This window comes from Apis cerana, linkage group LG4, assembly GCF_029169275.1.
Source record: "Apis cerana isolate GH-2021 linkage group LG4, AcerK_1.0, whole genome shotgun sequence".
Lineage (NCBI taxonomy): Eukaryota > Metazoa > Arthropoda > Insecta > Hymenoptera > Apidae > Apis > Apis cerana.
This window is the reverse complement of record NC_083855.1, coordinates 5857959-5875522: the sequence shown is the minus strand read 5'-3', so window position 1 is coordinate 5875522 and position 17564 is coordinate 5857959. Positions and strand designations below refer to the sequence as shown.

The following is a 17564-nucleotide window of genomic DNA, read 5'->3' as shown; positions in this document are numbered from 1 at the left end:
AAGAAAATTTAAATTTGATGCACATTGGTGTTTCTATCGATTGATTATATAAAAAATTAACATGATATTATAAAATTTTTTAAATGAAAGATAATTTAAAATTATCACGTTCTCAAATTATCCAATCAGATTGGATAAAAATCCAACATGGCGTTATATTATAAAAAATAATAAAAAATATAATTTATAAAAATCCATAAAAATGCGAAACTTATATGCATATAATTGCATATAAAATTTTTAAATTATTAAAATTATTATTTTTAAATTCTGCATATCGAAATTTATAAAAACGCATAAGTCAAAAAATTTTAATTATTTAAATTAATATTATTTAAATTAATATTAATATTAATAATAGTGATAGTTATAAAATATTAATAAAAATAATAAAATATATTTGTAAATTATAGAATGTTTTATTACATTTATTACCAAGTCAAAATATAAAAATTACTTTTCATTCACAGTAACTTTATACTATATCTTGTAGTACATTAGAAATTACTTTAAGTTTGCAGTTGAATGTTCCAATTTCATGTTAATTACCTTGCTAGATACAATTGAAACAAGTGAAGATTTATCTTTACAAAAATAGGAATTACAATGGCAGGTTTTATAAAATTAGTAAAAAATGTTTATTATGATCCTTTTAAGTGGTATGTAACAATAAATTTTTTTTTATGTTTTACATAACCTAAATTTTCCGAATATCAAAAATTGAGTAATATCATATGTTATTTATTAAAATTCATAATTATTATTTAATTAAATAAATAGATGAAGATTGATACATTCTAAATAATCATGCACAATCTTTTATTTACAGGTCAGTAGTTAAAAGCATTGGATTATTTGTATTAGGTGTAAAAATTGCTGTTGAATGTAAAGGAATGAATGTAATGCCATCAATTTCTTAGAAATTAAAATGTAGGAATTAAAAAAAAAAAAAAAAAAAAAAAAAATAGAAATTATTAATGTATTTGTCTTATTGTACATGTGCATATATATTTTATTATTTCCATATAAAAAATATTAAAATAAGCAAAATATTTGTTTTATCTTATTTCCTTGAATTATTTATTTATTTATTATATAATGATTAACAATATATGAGCATTATTATATATCATTATAAGAAATATAAAACAATTATATAATTATATATTATATACTATAGGATGTTCCATTAAAATCAATATTTTTAAAAACTCTTTTATTGTTTTATTCTTCTGTATTATTCTTTTATAAAAATTTTAAATAAAAGTTGAATAAGTTGAAGAAGCATATATTATGAATAATTGTTGTATATTTTTTTATATTTTAAAGTTATTTATAGCAAGACATTATTACTTATTTAGAAGATATTTTAACTTTAATTTTGTAAAAATAAACATAATATCTTTGTTTTTCTCTTATTTTTTATATATTAAATTTTATAAAATTAAAATTAAAATATTTATGAACTTATAATTCCTTGCTATAAATAATTTAATATTTTTTTTATAAAAAAACGCTTTATATAATAATATATAATATATAATTTCACTTAAAAATTCAAAATTAACAAATAAATAATATATTGTTTAATCTATATATAAAATCTTATGTGCAAAAAATAGAACTTTGCCATTTTTTTTACAAATTTATTAGTTAAGAAAAAATATTCAAATACAAAAAAAATCTATATATATAACTATGTAATCATTTTATATAATTATATTAAATAATTAAAAATTTAGGAAAAATAATTTAAAATATTAAAAAGATTAAAAATCTTAAAATGAAAAATAATTATAGTGTATTATTATAATATTATTAGTGTATAGTATATACACTTGTAGTGTATACATTGTTTACTATATGTATACTTGTTTCGAATATTTCACATAAAAAATGATTTCTAAAACTACAAATCTTAATATGATTATTATTAGAGTTGATAAATAAATAACAAAAATTAATATATCAATTGTTTTATCTTCCAAAGTCTTTTTTAAAATTTAAAAAAAAATTACATCAATATTTATGAAAGTTTTAGAAAAAACGATTTGTAACATTTTATATAAAATATTCTAAAATATTCTAAAATATTCTAAAATATAAAGTATATATGTATATTCACAAAAGAATAAAAATTTTATATAATTTATATTCTTTACATATGAACTAATAATGCTTTACAAATAAGATATACATCCTTCAGAATGTAATACATTTCCCAAAATTTCTCAATATAATTGAAGCTTAAATCTTTATAAATTTATTGTCAAATATTTTATTTAATAAAACAATCATTTAATTAATTTCTTACTTATTTTATTTTGCTATTACATATAAAATAAGTAAAAAAATATTTAAAAATATTATGGAATATAATAAAGTTTTTTTTTAATGCTAATCTATAGTTTATATTATGTAATGTAATTAACTATATCTACTACTAATTGCTGTATAAATAAACAAATGTAATTAATTTTGTTTCTTATTCTTTTAAAACGCTACATAACATTTGTACATAACATTCTCTTATAAATGATTATTTTTTAAATTATATAATATATATTAATATCATTATTTTAAAATATTGTTAATTCATTATTATTTCAATTATATTTATTAAGTAAATCTGCATAATTTAGATTTTATATGTAGTTATTTACATGAATTTGAATTTTTTCCTGTTTTAAAAAATTTTAATACAAAAAGATTATTATGAAAATTATATATAAATCGCATATTAAATAAACAAAAAAGTGAACTTTTGAAGAAATAATTTTTTAAACAAAAGTTACACATTCTGTTTTATAATATATTTCAAATTATAGTGCATTAATGAATAATAAATGATTGATGGAAATAGATATAGAGAATTGATTAAATAATTTTGATACATTATGAAGTTACATTAAAGATTATGTAACATATTATAATAAAAATATTTATATACTATGCTGATTATTCAGCTTCAGGAATATCTAAAATATGTTCAACAAATTCAGCAACATTTGTTTCCTTATTGGCATGTTCTGTGATAAAATCAAGTTTCAATAATTGATTATAATTTGGACGGGCAATATAATCTTTCATTAAACTGAAAAAATAATCATTAATTGAACTATATTATAGTGAATTTAAAATAATAATAATGATAATTAAATTTACCATTTATTGATAAATTCTTCAAAACTAGCCGAAAATTTACCAGTTGGTAATTTGGGTGCTTCATCCTTTACAACTTGTTTTAATTGTTCAAAAGGTGTACCCCAAGATTCATAAGGAAATTTTCCTGTTGCTAATTCAACAAGAGATATACCTAATGACCAAACATCAGATCTGATGTCATATTGTGAAGGGTTACCCAATGGGTCTATCCTTTCTGGCTGAAAAAAAGGTCATGATGGAGAATTTATTGAATAAACTTATTGAATAAATTTATATATATAAAAATTTATAATTATATACAAAATTTATAATTAGATAAATTATATTTCAAAAACAATATCTAAAAAATTTGTAACTAATATTGAAATAAAATAAAAATATTACTAATTTAAAAATAACAAATTTTTATTATTTTTGATTATTTGCAAAATTCATTTAACTGGAAGTTTTTGTTAAAAAAATGTTTAAAAATTACGTACAGCCATATATGGTTTACAACCAGCATCAATAGTTTTGGCAACAGAATCTACAAGATATCCAGAAATACCAAAGTCACAAATCTTAACTTCTCCTTTTCGATTAATTAAAATATTACTAGGTTTTACATCTCTATGAATTACTCGTAACTGTGAATACAGGTAATGTAATGCACTTACTACCTATAATTTTTGAAATTAAAATTATAATTAATATTGCAACAAATATTATAATGAATTAATTATTTATTTTAATAATTATTTTATTTTTGTTTTCTTACTGCAAAGGCAATTTTTCCTAAAATATCTTCAGGAATGGCATGTCCATGTTTATACACTTTCATATAAAATTTATCCAAACTCATATCCATGACTTCCATACATATCCAAACATCTCCTTCTCTAAATAATGCTCCATAAAATTGTACTGTATATTGGCATGCTGAACTACGCATAGAAATATCTAAATCCATAAGTAAACGCTTTTGTTCCTGTGTATTAACTGTGGCAGTTATTCTCTATAAAATACATCAAATTTTTTTTATAATCAAAAATTGAATTATAAATATCAAAAAATACATATAAATATACATTATTATATAAATATATAAATATTATATAAATATATATTATTATATACATATACATTACCTTAACTGCCATAATAGTACCACTTTGTTTATGTCGTACTTTATCAACAATACCATATGCTCCACGTCCAAGAATACAGATTGTTTCTAAATCATCTGCTTCTACTACAAATGTTTTATCACCTATAGTTATTGTAGTTCTTTTATCCAAATTTCTTGGTGGTGTACTATAATATATAGAATTATTAATTTAATAAAAAATCTATTTATTAATAATGTTTGACAAATTATGATATATTTGTTATCTTATTAATAAATAATAACATTAATTATATTTTTTAAAACACATAAAATAAATAATATATATATATTGGTAATATAATAATTTTCATGATGGATAATTTACTAATATTACATACACAGGTGCAGGTGTTTCTTCAGAAACCTGCAATTTCAAATTTCTTTTTCCACGACGTACAGCCATACTTCAATAGAAAATTGACAAATAATATTAAGTCTGCAAATGTCGCAGTACATGCAATTGAATATAATACATATTCAAAAAAATTGTAATAAGTGATAGATAGATATTCTGTAAAAAAATATATATATTTAATTTATGTATAGGGATAAAAATACTAGTTTAAAAAAAGCATTAAAAAGTGAAGGTTATACAGAGAAAATTTATCGTAAACAAATATAAATAAATTAATGGATGAAATTTTGAAAATACATTATTTTGAAAATAACTATATTGTGAGATCATTAAAAGATAATTTTCATAATACCTTATTAATAACATGACAATATTGTAAAATAATAATAAGATTCCAAATTTCCGTTGCCCATATAAGAAGTTTTCAATAAATTCCGATACTTGCTTGAAATTGCTCACAAAAGCCAATTCAGTTTCAATTCATTTAAGCTTTTTATAAACTGAATGATTTATTCTATACATTTCAGATACAGTATAAAACTTTTAAAAAAAGAATTATAATATTTTGTTTAAAAATTTTATGATACAATAATACATATATAGTATAAATCGTTTAATAAATTAAAAATAAAATTAAAATTATTTATATAATATGAAATATTGAACTTAATCTTAAAGTCACATTCATATGAATTTTCTAAATATGTTTATAAAGTTCAAATTCAATTTTATAATATATCAATATATATATATATATATATATATATATATATATATATTAAATTCACAAAATTTTAAAATAAAATCAATAATATTTTTAATAACTAGAAAATTTATAAAACAATAAAAAATTTATTTATTAAACAAAAATTTAATTTACAATATTTATTTAAAAATAAAATTAATAAAATTAATAAAATATTTTCATAAATAGAAATTCTTTGTCAAAAATAACAAAGAAATTGATTTTATATCTAAAAAATCATAATAATTAATGCTTTGTAAATGATATATAATGAAAAAAATATATACATATATGATATTTTAATATTTATTATATATCGAATAAATTAATTTAATAAAAATTTTATATCAAAATTAAATAGTTTCAAATTAAATGATCTTTAAAATTTTTAAATTAATTTAATTTTTTTATATAAAGTATGTTATTTTATATATCAAACGATATATTATTTTTATATATTACAAAATTGATATATATTTAATGATATTTTTATTTGAAAACAATTTAAAATATTATGATTATTTAGTGAAATAATAATGGAATTACTTTTTTATATTTTTTATATTTATATTTAATTGTTATTTATATTTAATAATAGAATTTATTTAATTAAAATATAATATGATATAATATATAAATATAATTAATAAATATATAATAAATGTAATAATATATATATAAAAATATATATTATTAGTAAAAAATAGTTATATAAGTTTAAAAAGAGAAAAAAATTATATGGTCATGAATCATTTTTATTATAAATAAATATTTGGAAATTTTAATATATAATTTATTAAAAAATAAAAATAATTTGTTTAAAATTGTTTAAAGATGTTACAGTAGTGAATTATATATTTAAAAATTTTTTTTTATTAAAATTATTACTTTAACCTCTAACATTAATAATAAATTTAATATTAATATAATAAAATATAATAATATATATGTAATTGATTTACATATAAATATATATCTATTTAGAAATTATAGAATTTTAAAATTAATATAAATAATAATAAGTATTTAAATTATTTAAAATATATAGAAAAATTTCAAAATACAAAAATACATCTAAAAATATTATAAAAACAAATTAATTTAATTTTAATTTTTATACTTAAAAAATTTAAAAAATATTTATTTGATTTTTTATTATTGATATTAAAAAAATATCAATTATTTAATTGTCCAATAATCTAATAATTGTCCAAATATAATATTGTAAAAGATTATTAAATAAAGTTATTGATAAGATGCCTATAACGCATGCGTTACTGGAATCAGCTGGTTTCGTTACATATAAAAAGATATACATAAAATGTACATTTTTCCTACAAAATCGTATTATTTGTTATGTGATATTTCGTTTAAAATGATTTTTAATATAATACGATAGACGATATGTAATAAATTTATGGATAGTTCAATCTTTTTTATATTGGAACCATCTTAATTGTACCACGTCAGATTTTTGTGCGTAGTAATTGTTATAGTAGGAATGGTTATAAAAGGGGTTATGAACATGGTGATAGAAGCGGTGATAATAGCGGTAGCGGTAGTAACGGCGGTAGTGACGATAGTATAGTGGTAAAGTGATGATACATTTGTACATTTATAAAAATATCCATTTATTGACAGTAAAATTTTTGATGAGAAGAGTAATGTAAGCATTTAAAGAAATGAAGATTTATATTACGTACGTGTATCAAATATTACTTTTTATATCAGTTGCTTCCAGGTAAGTATTTTATCTTTTTTTCTTATGAACAATTTACATACATGTGTAATCAAATTATGGAAAATGAAAATTTTTAATAAAAATAATTATTTGTATTCTTTGTATTTTTATAATATTAATTAATTGTTTTTTATTTTTATATAAAAAAAAAATTTAAGATGGATATTTGAAATATAACATATTTTTTACTAACTTATATTTTGATTACATACTTTTTGTTTTTTCATTAAGATATTTTAATTTCTTTCTTTAATATTTAATATAAAAATATTTAATTTAAAGATAAAAAAAATATGTTAAATTTTTTTTGACAAACTATATACAAATAATTTATAAATAAATAAAAAATGTTATATGAAATTTACTGTAAATATTCTTTTATGATGTCATAAAATTAAGTATAAAAAGTATATTAAATTATGCAAAATGAAATTTGATAAAAATATTTTAGAATAATTTATATAAGAAAAGATTAATTTTATTTATATTATGTTTATATAATTTTATTATATTATGTTTTTATTATTTTTGAAAAAAATAATTATTAAAAATACATTGTATAATATTATAATAAAATTATTTTTATAAATAATAAAATTATCTTTCTAATAATTATATATAATATTTATAATTTCAAATTATTTATTGTTTTAAAATAAGATTTGTATATTTTTATATTACAAAATAGAAAAAAAAATATAAGATATTAATTTTAAAAAAATTGTCATTTTTGTAATATAATATTAATTTTTTTTATCTAAAAAACAAAACAGATAATCTATCTACATTTATGATATTTAGCATTTTGTATAGTTTTTATATTAATAAAAACTATTAAAATAATTATTATTCTGTTATTATTCTTAAATAATAGCAAAATAAAAAATATCATCAAAAATATGAAAATAAAAAACTTAATATTATTAAGATATTATTTTTCATTTTGATTTATTCTTTTAAGAAATAAATAAAATTATCAAGATTTTAATTAAATGAAACAATAAGAATATTATATGTTTCAATGTTATTTTGGATAATTTATCTTGTGTAATATTATATTAATTATATATAAATATTAATATTAATTATATATATATATATCTTTATTTTATTTTATTAATCCATATATTAACATATTTAATACAATGAATTTATCATAAAAGATTAATAAAAAATGAAATAAAAATAATAATATATTGAATAGGGAATGATTATTTGTAAAAAATAAGTAAAAAATTTATCATGAAATTTTTGTATAAAGCTTTATTTCCAAGAAAATTGATTTTGATAATTCATCAGATATATATTATATACATGTAAGTAAATATATTGCTGAGAAATATTCAGCTCCCTTCTTATTCACCTACATGAGATGCTATTATGATTTTGTTTGTAGATATGAGGCCAATATCTATGCCTATTTTATTATGATTGTATTCCCTTTATCACAAATATCCATTGAAACCTGCATTCCTTTCAGAGGACTTCTTCTCAATAATCTATAGTAAGAGTATTTCTTTATATTATTTGTGACTGAATATGAATTGGCTATAATAATTTTGTTATTGATAATAAATATTTTTTTCCATATTATTATAAATAATGTTGATACTAATATAATTCAAATGATACAACAGATTTTTGCAGATTTGTTTGTGTTTTTGTTATTTTTATTGTTGGAAATTTTATCCCTGTTGTTGCATATATAATTCAGTATTTTAAATTAAAGAAGAACTAATGGACTCTAATATGTTTTCGCTTTTTAATTTTTCAAATTCTTGCATGATTTTTTGTTTCAGTTGTATAATATTTTCAACATCTTTTTATACCTGCTGTTTGATATGCTCTCATAAGTGAAAATCAAGGGGTTAAAATGTGGCGATTAGAAGGTACTGTACCAACGCGATTGATTTAACACAAATAATTTTAATCTCAGAAATTTATAACTGATCTAGTAAATTATGATAGTGCTCTATTTTGTTAAATTAAATAGTTTCTCATTAATAAAAGTATTTTTTTTTATATAGAACATGATTCATTGCTATATGTTTATAAATCATATATTTGATAAATTTTTAAAATCTATTTTTTTGGAAATGAAGCCTTAGAAAATAAAATTTCATAATAAATTTTTTACTTAATTCTTTATATAAAAAATAGCTTTTTTTACTTATATTATGATTTTCATCTCATCTGATCCTTTACATTAATACAACATTAATACAATTGATGCTACATAAATTATTTATAAAAATATAATTTAAATTTATTTCATAATATATATTTTAAAATTTTTATTTTTTGTTTTAAATATAGTTTATTACAAAATAAATGCAAATTTTTTAAATATGCTAAAGAATTCATGCTTTTTCTTTGATATAAAAATAATTTCTTAAAAGTTTTATAAAATTTTAAATTATAATATTTATTATTACATTTTGATTATTATATATTTATTTTTGTTTTAAAAATGATTTTATTTTATTTTTTAAAACAAAACAAAGAAAATACATTTTTTCAAATTAATTTAAAGCTTGTCTTCTTTACTATTTAGTACTTTTTTATTTACAGTGCACTTTTATTTATCATAGTAGCTTCTGAAAATGCACAAACCAGTTATTACTCTTCTTTTAAAACAAATGAAACATCTGAGACTGATAATAATACGGAGTTAATAAACAATATGGAAGTTGATGATTTAGATACAACTATACCAATTACTGAACTATATGATCTACACAAATTAGAAGTAAGGATTAAAATAAAGTATGTTATAAATATAATAAAATATTAAAACATTAAATATTATTAAAAACTATTATATTAATTTTTATTTGTAAAATATATATCTATGTAAAAATATTTAATATATATTTAAAAATTTAGGAAAAATATATTGAAGAATCTACAAGCTTTGAACCTATTATAAATGGTGAAGCAAGAAAAAAAGAGAATTCTTATAAAGATACAGATATTGTAATGGAAAGTTTTACTCAAGCCAAGTAAGTTTTTATATTTATCAATATTATATAAAAAGATCTTATTATATTTAATTACACAAATAAAGTTTATTTTTATATTATTATATTATTTCTGATCTTTAAATATGAATTGTTTACAAACAAAAACATATTTAATATCTTAATGATTATTAATTCTTATTTAGAATTTTTTAAAATATAATTAATATACATTTAAATTTTCTATTAGAATTTATATGTATTCAATGTATAAAATTTTATATATTCTATATTTTAAAAGTTTTTCTTGTTAGAGTTTCAATTCAAACTTTATAATTATTAAATTAAAAAATTAAGAAATAAAATGATAAAATAAAAATTCAAAATGTTTAAATCTTTAAATTAATTAATTATGATAAAGAAAAAAATTTATTATTTATATTTATTATTATTTATATTTATATATATTCTTGTAGAATGTTTTTAATGTTCTGTACAATAAATGAAAAATAAATAAATTTTTAAGAAATATATATGTATTGGCTTTAATTTCTATGCTCTTTAATAATATTTGCATTTAAAAAATTTTTATTTTTATATGAATATTACCATGATATCTATGTGAGACTATTAAAATCATGATTAATTTGAAAAAATCCTTATATACATATAATTTATTCAAATTTATTCAATATATTACATATAAAAATACTGAAACAATGAGAATAATTTAAAAAATATTACAACATAATTGTAATAATGTTTAAAATATTTAATTTTCTAATAGTCTTATTAAAATTATAATTGAAAAAAGCACAAACAGTAATTAATGATTTGTATCTGAGAATTAAGACAAAAAATAAGATAATAATTGATAAGATAATGTTTGTGATTAAGTCAATAAACTGAAATGAAGAAGATAAAAAACAAAAAAAAGATAGAAAAAATGCAAATATATTATTTATTTTGATATTTATTTTATCATAATAAAATATATTATAAAATTTTATTGTATAGAAAAGAATAATAATTATAATAATTTTCAACTAGTTTTATGATAAAAATATTACTGCTAATTAAGAAAAAAATTAAATGATTAAAAATACAACATTTTTGATATGTTTTAGTTCAAACAATAAAAAAAAATATTGTATTATTTTAAACATTTCTTTAAACTATTAAATATAAATAAATTTGATAAAAATTTTAATTTCATTTAAAAAAATTTAAATCATATTAATATGAAAGTTTTAAAATTTTTTACATTAAATAAAAAAATTTGATTAATAATTTTTTTAAATAAAAAATATTTATTTTGAATACTTATATTATTAACTATAAATTAATTATTTTATGTAAAAAAAGTTTTGCAAATTATCAAAGATATTTATACATTTAGTTTTCTCTGTTACAGAATTTCTGAACATGAACAAACAATCCTAACTTTGATGAATACGACTGTAACAGAATCACAAAGTTTAACAGAATCAAATCTTAATCCTGAGTTTTCAAAAAGCAAGAAATTAAAAAATATAGGACAAAAAATAGAAAAAGAACAAGAAGAAATTCTATCTAGTATACAAGCACCGCCTATTATTAATGAAATTACTGAAAAATCTAATGAAACAAATAGTCTCAACATAGAATCTTTATTATTGACAAATTCAGTTAGAGAAGAAGAAACACCTGAAGTAGTAGTAGTAGTAAGAGCTGAACAAACACCTATTGTTACTGATGGATCAGACTCAAAAGTTGAAGATAGTATTAAAGTACTTCCTACTAAAGATGAAATTTCTAAAATTTGCAATAAAATGACAACAACTCCAGAATTAAGTGATACTGATGCTAAAGCCCGATTAGTAGGAGATAATAGAGATGAAACTGCTGCAATTGTTTTTGGTGAAGGAATTGCATCTGTAGGATCTTCAAATCCACATGAAGATATTCCATCTTTTAGTGAATGGACACAAAAAAGATTAGAAGAAGCTGAAAGGAAAAAAAGTAAGTACTATTTATAAATTCAATAATTATTATTGAATATTATTATTACAATATTAAAAATATAAAATTAGTACAATTTTTCTTATTTTTATAACATTTGTATTAAAATATTTCAATAAAAATCAATAAATATATTTTTATAAAGTTCAATAAAATTTCAAATAAATATATTTTTTTTAAATAATATTATTATATAATATTATTATTTATAATATTATTTTTAAAAAATAATTTCTTTGCAAAAAATTGCAAAATTTTTTTACTTATTTTGCATATCTAATTCTATTTGAAATTTTTATTCCTTTTTCAAATATGTTTAAAAATATACATATATTTTAAAAATATAAAATTTGGTATTTTTAAATTATATTCTATTGTTTATAAAAAAAATTTCTTATATTAAATTTTGCTATTTGATATAATATTAAATCTTATTTTTTATTGATTATATTATCAGTTGATTTAATTTTTGATTGATTGATTTGATTTTTAATTATATTAACTATTTCATATATATTTATTTTATTATTTTGAATGTCTACAATGTTTTTGATTTAATTGTTTATTAATTATAAATTCACTTAATTATAAATATTTTTTATAGCACATCCAAATGTATCTGTTCAGAATTCTGGAGCACCAACACGAGGAATCGGTGGAATGAAAATTCGTTCTAAAAACTATGCTTCTCCAGATTGTGGTGCAAAAATTGTAGCTGCAAATCCAGAAGCGCGAAGTGTTAGAAGCGTTTTAGTTTCCACTAGAGATGAATATATGCTTAATACATGTACATCACGTATATGGTTCGTGGTAGAACTTTGTGAAGCAATTCAAGCCAAGAAAATTGAATTAGCCAATTTTGAGCTTTTTAGTTCATCACCAAAAGATTTTTCAGTTTATATAAGTGATCGTTTTCCTACTAGAGATTGGAGTCCAGTTGGTCAATTTACTGCAAAAAATGTAAAAGATATCCAAAATTTTGCTTTACAACCACATCTTTTTGGAAAATTTATAAAGGTGGAACTTCAAACTTATTATGGATCTGAACATTTTTGTCCTATTTCTTTATTTCGTGCTTACGGTACTAGTGAATTTGAAGTTCTTGAAACAGAGACAGAGAATCAACTTCCGAGAGAAACGCATATAAATGTAGATGACGAAGAAGATAGTGATGAAGAAGAAGTTTTGGATGTTGAAAATGGTGAACCACCAAGAAATTTGTTTGGTAGTGCTAGAGATGCTGTATTAAGTATTATGAAAAAGGCAGCTGAAGTATTAGTAAAATCTAGTGATTTGACTTGTAATAATATTACAAAAATTCAACAAAATATAGATAGTGGTAATATTCTTGAAAACTCTTTTGTTAGTTGTACTACACCAAGATATACTATTCTTTGTGATCATTGTTCAGATCAAAAATTTGCAAAAGTTTTTCAATTAATTAGTTGTAAGGAAAAACAGTTAAATGAATTGCTTAAAATTGATCTTGTGAATAGAACTTTAAGACAAAATGGACTTTGTAAGATTCATGGTGTAGAATTTGAAACTTTTGCAAAGAAAGAAATAAAAGAAAAAAATGAAAATGTAAAAAAAACAGAAGAATATGAAAAACTTGATGAAATGTTTCATTCAAATTTGCGTTTTCAATTAACATTTATAACGTCTATACTTAAATCTGAATATATCGCGGCACTTTGTAATATATTAGCAATAAAAGAATGTAAAATGGTAATGAATGCAAGCCATGAAATACAATTTGATAATTTTAAAGAAATTATTAAAGAAGATATATCAGATAAAGATAAAGAAGATTTCAATAGTAACACAGTTAAATCATTTCATTATACAGCAACACGTACTTCTAATTCAAATATATATACATCTTCTCAGGAGCTTAAAAAAGATAGTCAAGAACTATCTATAAAATCTAGCAAATTCATCAGCACACCTGTCGAAATTTCATCTAGTTTTAAAAGTATAGCTTCACAAATAAAACCTACTAAAACTTTTGGAAAAGAAGAAATCAAGAATGAAACATCAATACCAATTTTAGAAATTGAGGAAACTATTCAAGCTGAAGTATTAACAACTGTTCCTGTATCTTTAAATGTTGGTCAACATTCAATTTTAAAGGCTTCTGAAGAGCCATTTACAACTCCTAGTATTTCTATTGAAAATTCACCTCAAACAACTGTTTCTGTTTCAATAACTACTACTGATAGTAATGAATTTGCAAATGATGATATTATATCAGATATAGACTCTTTGGAATTTGCTAATATACCAAATAAAATGGAAAAAGAATATCTAGAACAAGAAGGAAAACAAGAACAAATAGAAATTTCAGATCAAGAAATTAAGTTACCTTCTCAAGATTCTTTAATATTTGACAATTTATTGTCTGATCTAAAAGATTTAGAAGGAGAAGCAACACATATTCAAAATGGTCCTACTGCAAGTACTTCAGTGACACAGCCACAAAAAGAATCTGTTTTTTTAAGATTATCTAATAGAATCAAGGTATATAACTATTTATCATATAAATAATACTTTTTTTATCATATAATATATAATAAATATAATTTTATATAATTTTTTAAATTCTTATATTTGTATTTTCTATGATAAAAATATATCTTATATGCTTATAATACATGTACATAATATATATTAAAATAACATAACATATATAAAATACATTTTAATAATATTATTATTTTTATTAGGCATTAGAAATTAATATGTCTTTAAGTGGACAGTACTTAGAAGAATTAAGTCGTCGATATAAGAAGCAAGTAGAAGAAATGCAAAGATCTTTTGAACGCACAGTCTCAGCAATGAATGAAGAAACACGAAAAAGAGATGAACGTGAAACAAAGAGAATAGAAGAAATTGCTATTTTAAAAGAAAAAGTCGTTAATCTTTCTAATTCAATAAAAGATCTTTTATATGATCGTGAAAGTTGGCGTGGAAAAATTTCTATGATAGGTCAACATATGTTGTTAATATGTTCAGAAGTTCTTGTGATATATTTAATTTTGATTTATTGTTGGGGAAGTAGCCATAAAAAAGCTGAAATAAAAATGAAACGACAATCAGAAAAAGATGCAATGCGTCGTAAAAGTGCAGAAAATTTTAATTCACATATGAAAAAAACAAAAAAGCGAAGACCAAGCGAAATAGCTTCTAACATTACGGGTACATATCGTGAATTAATGATTATTGATAAATCTCATGAAATAAAAAAGGAAAAAAAAAAGAAACGTAAAAAAACAACTACGTCAATTAATAATCAAACAAATGTAAATAATGATATCAACATGTATCCAATTACACAATACAGAAATCAAATAGATGTTACACATGAAGTAAACATAACACCAGAAAATGTTTCGTCTATTGAAGTATTACATTCAAATGATTCTCAAAAACAAATTTGTGAAAAGTTTAATTGGATTCCAGAAAATACGATTGAGTGGTTCAATGATGTTCACAAAACAGGGTGTAATATGATGTTATGCACTAATAATTCCAAAATAGATTCTATTCAAAATTCTGAATTAAATAGTTCATATGTTAAAAATTCAAATGAATCAAATTTGTTATCATCAAATGTGTTTCCAGAAAAAGTTCATTATACTGAGCAAACTGCCATTGAAAAATCTGAAGATCTTTTAAATATTAGTGGTATATTAAAGGATACAAGCTTAAGTGTAACATCTTCCTTTATGAAAACTGCTTTAAGCACAAGAAAGAAAAGAAAATCTTATTCAAATGATATGAATGAAGAATGGAATAAAAATTCAGGTGATTCTAATGATAATACTGTACAAGTAAATCTTATTTCTTCAAAACCAACTTTAGAAAATATTGATCCTGATATTGAGACAAGCAGTAATGGTCTGTTAATGAATCAAAGTGATGAATCTAGAAGTAGTAGTGTAACATCAATATCAAAAAAAAAGGAAAAAAAAAATACTAGTTTTAGGAAAATGGTGAGAAAATTTTTTTGATTAAAATAGGTTTGCCAACGATAGTTGGTTGAAAGAATAATTTGAAAATATTGAAACTTATAACTCTTATTAAAGCATATATTGTGCTTGGTTTGAATGCTTTGCTCGTATGAAGCTATTTAAGGTGTGTATAGATTTACAGACATTGTCTGTAAACATATACCCTCATATAAGGGTTTTAGATATCTGCAGACAGATCGCGGTTAGTTAGTGAAGTTTTACAATATGTATAATTTTAGTATTACCTAAATACAATATAACAATATACAATATCCATGAACAGACTTTCAGTTTATATATATATATATATATATATATTCTGTATCCATATGTTATAGACCTTCACCAACTGATCGCGAACTATCTTCAGAAACGTTGTATATTTATCATTATAAGCTATCTACAGAGAATATCTATGTGATTACAATGAATATAAATTCGCACGAGTTGCTCTTCTGAAACAAGGTACTATTTTAATAGATATGTATTTATTTTTATACGCGCGAACAATCAAACAAATAAATTCTTATGCAAATAGTTAAAAATTCTAAAAAAAATAGTTGTGTTTAAATAATGTACAAATTTACGATATGCTAATCAATAAAACGAGTTTGATTTTTCGCTCGTGTTCATGCTACAAATTGGAAAATTAACAAGTCTAATGCATGAAAATCATTTAATTTATAAATTTTAAGAGGAGTGTGGGAATCTTGATATTAATTCGGAATTTTGAAAGTTTTGAAATCTCTTCCTGAAAAAAAAGATTAAAAATTTACAAGAATTTATTTTTTGCATAGATTTTTTGTCATCAAAATTCTGTTACATTAACATAATTGAAAAATTTGTAAATATTTAAAATTAAAGATATATTTAAAAATTAGAAGAATTCCGAAATTATAAATTAATTTGGATGCGATCAGATGAAATTTCAAAACTTTCATATTTTTCATCTGGAATTTTTATATAACAACAATATAAAAATTTCGAAATTTTGTTTAAGCTGATTCAATTTTTCCATTCCAATCGGAATCCCATACAACTCTAATTTTAAGTACTTATAAATGCATTATGATACTTTTCTTAACTTCTCGTAATAGAATGTTTGATTGAAAAATTCATAACAAAAATGACTTTTGTCAATTTTCATATAACAATTTTAATTTTTATTCAATAAATTTAAATATTCTTTATAAAAGTATTTATAATATATTATTATATAATTATTAGTTGTATGTGATTATATTACAGAAATATTATATTTAATAAAATTGGGTGAATTAACAATTCATGATTAAAATTGGATAAAAGTCATTTTTGCTATGTATTTCTTAATTTAAAATACTTAGAAAATTTTTTTCATTGAATTTAGTAGATCTTAATTAAATATATTTATGATATATCTCATTCTTAATAAAAATTTTAATGTGAGATTTTTTA

At 19.4% G+C, this 17564-nt stretch overlaps 2 protein-coding genes and 1 long non-coding RNA gene across 8 annotated transcripts; 2 read left to right on the top strand and 1 right to left on the bottom strand.

Moving 5' to 3' along the window:
* The first annotated feature begins 11 nt into the window (after positions 1-11).
* On the top strand, positions 12-1214 carry LOC108003392 (uncharacterized). Its single transcript, XR_001767054.3, has 2 exons — positions 12-659; positions 830-1214. It is a non-coding gene; the product is annotated as an uncharacterized LOC108003392 (long non-coding RNA).
* LOC108003391 (dual specificity mitogen-activated protein kinase kinase 6) lies at positions 861-5371 on the bottom strand. The gene is made up of 7 exons (XM_017065609.2): positions 5020-5371; positions 4651-4823; positions 4293-4458; positions 3923-4159; positions 3645-3824; positions 3166-3383; positions 861-3094 (listed from the first exon to the last, which is right to left on the bottom strand). The coding sequence occupies exons 2-7, from the start codon at positions 4713-4715 to the stop codon at positions 2959-2961; spliced, it is 1002 nt and encodes a 333-aa protein (XP_016921098.1). The 5' UTR covers positions 4716-4823; positions 5020-5371; the 3' UTR covers positions 861-2958.
* Positions 5372-6105: 734 nt separating this feature from the next.
* Positions 6106-17555, top strand: LOC108003385 (SUN domain-containing ossification factor). 6 transcript variants are annotated; one of them, XM_062073833.1, is made up of 9 exons: positions 6106-7153; positions 8415-8469; positions 8550-8657; positions 8953-9042; positions 9725-9902; positions 10040-10155; positions 11528-12114; positions 12719-14634; positions 14841-17555. In XM_062073833.1, the coding sequence occupies exons 5-9, from the start codon at positions 9837-9839 to the stop codon at positions 16125-16127; spliced, it is 3972 nt and encodes a 1323-aa protein (XP_061929817.1). In that variant the 5' UTR covers positions 6106-7153; positions 8415-8469; positions 8550-8657; positions 8953-9042; positions 9725-9836; the 3' UTR covers positions 16128-17555. The 6 variants fall into 6 exon arrangements, with proteins under 6 accessions (XP_061929817.1, XP_061929819.1, XP_061929818.1 ...); XM_062073835.1 differs by having other exon boundaries at positions 8358-8469; XM_062073834.1 differs by lacking the exon at positions 8415-8469.
* Positions 17556-17564: the final 9 nt, after the last annotated feature.

Coding starts and splice junctions, on each gene's coding strand:
- LOC108003391 (XM_017065609.2), bottom strand. CDS start 4,715: ATGGCTGTACGTCGTGGAAAAAGAAATTTGAAATTGCAGGTTTCTGAA. Junction 4,160..4,292: donor GTACTATTATGGCAGTTAAG/GTAATGTATATG, acceptor TGTATTTTATAG/AGAATAACTGCCACAGTTAA. Junction 3,825..3,922: donor TAGGAAAAATTGCCTTTGCA/GTAAGAAAACAA, acceptor CAAAAATTATAG/GTAGTAAGTGCATTACATTA.
- LOC108003385 (XM_062073832.1), top strand. CDS start 7,095: ATGAAGATTTATATTACGTACGTGTATCAAATATTACTTTTTATATCA. Junction 7,154..9,724: donor TTTATATCAGTTGCTTCCAG/GTAAGTATTTTA, acceptor TTTTATTTACAG/TGCACTTTTATTTATCATAG. Junction 14,635..14,840: donor GATTATCTAATAGAATCAAG/GTATATAACTAT, acceptor TATTTTTATTAG/GCATTAGAAATTAATATGTC.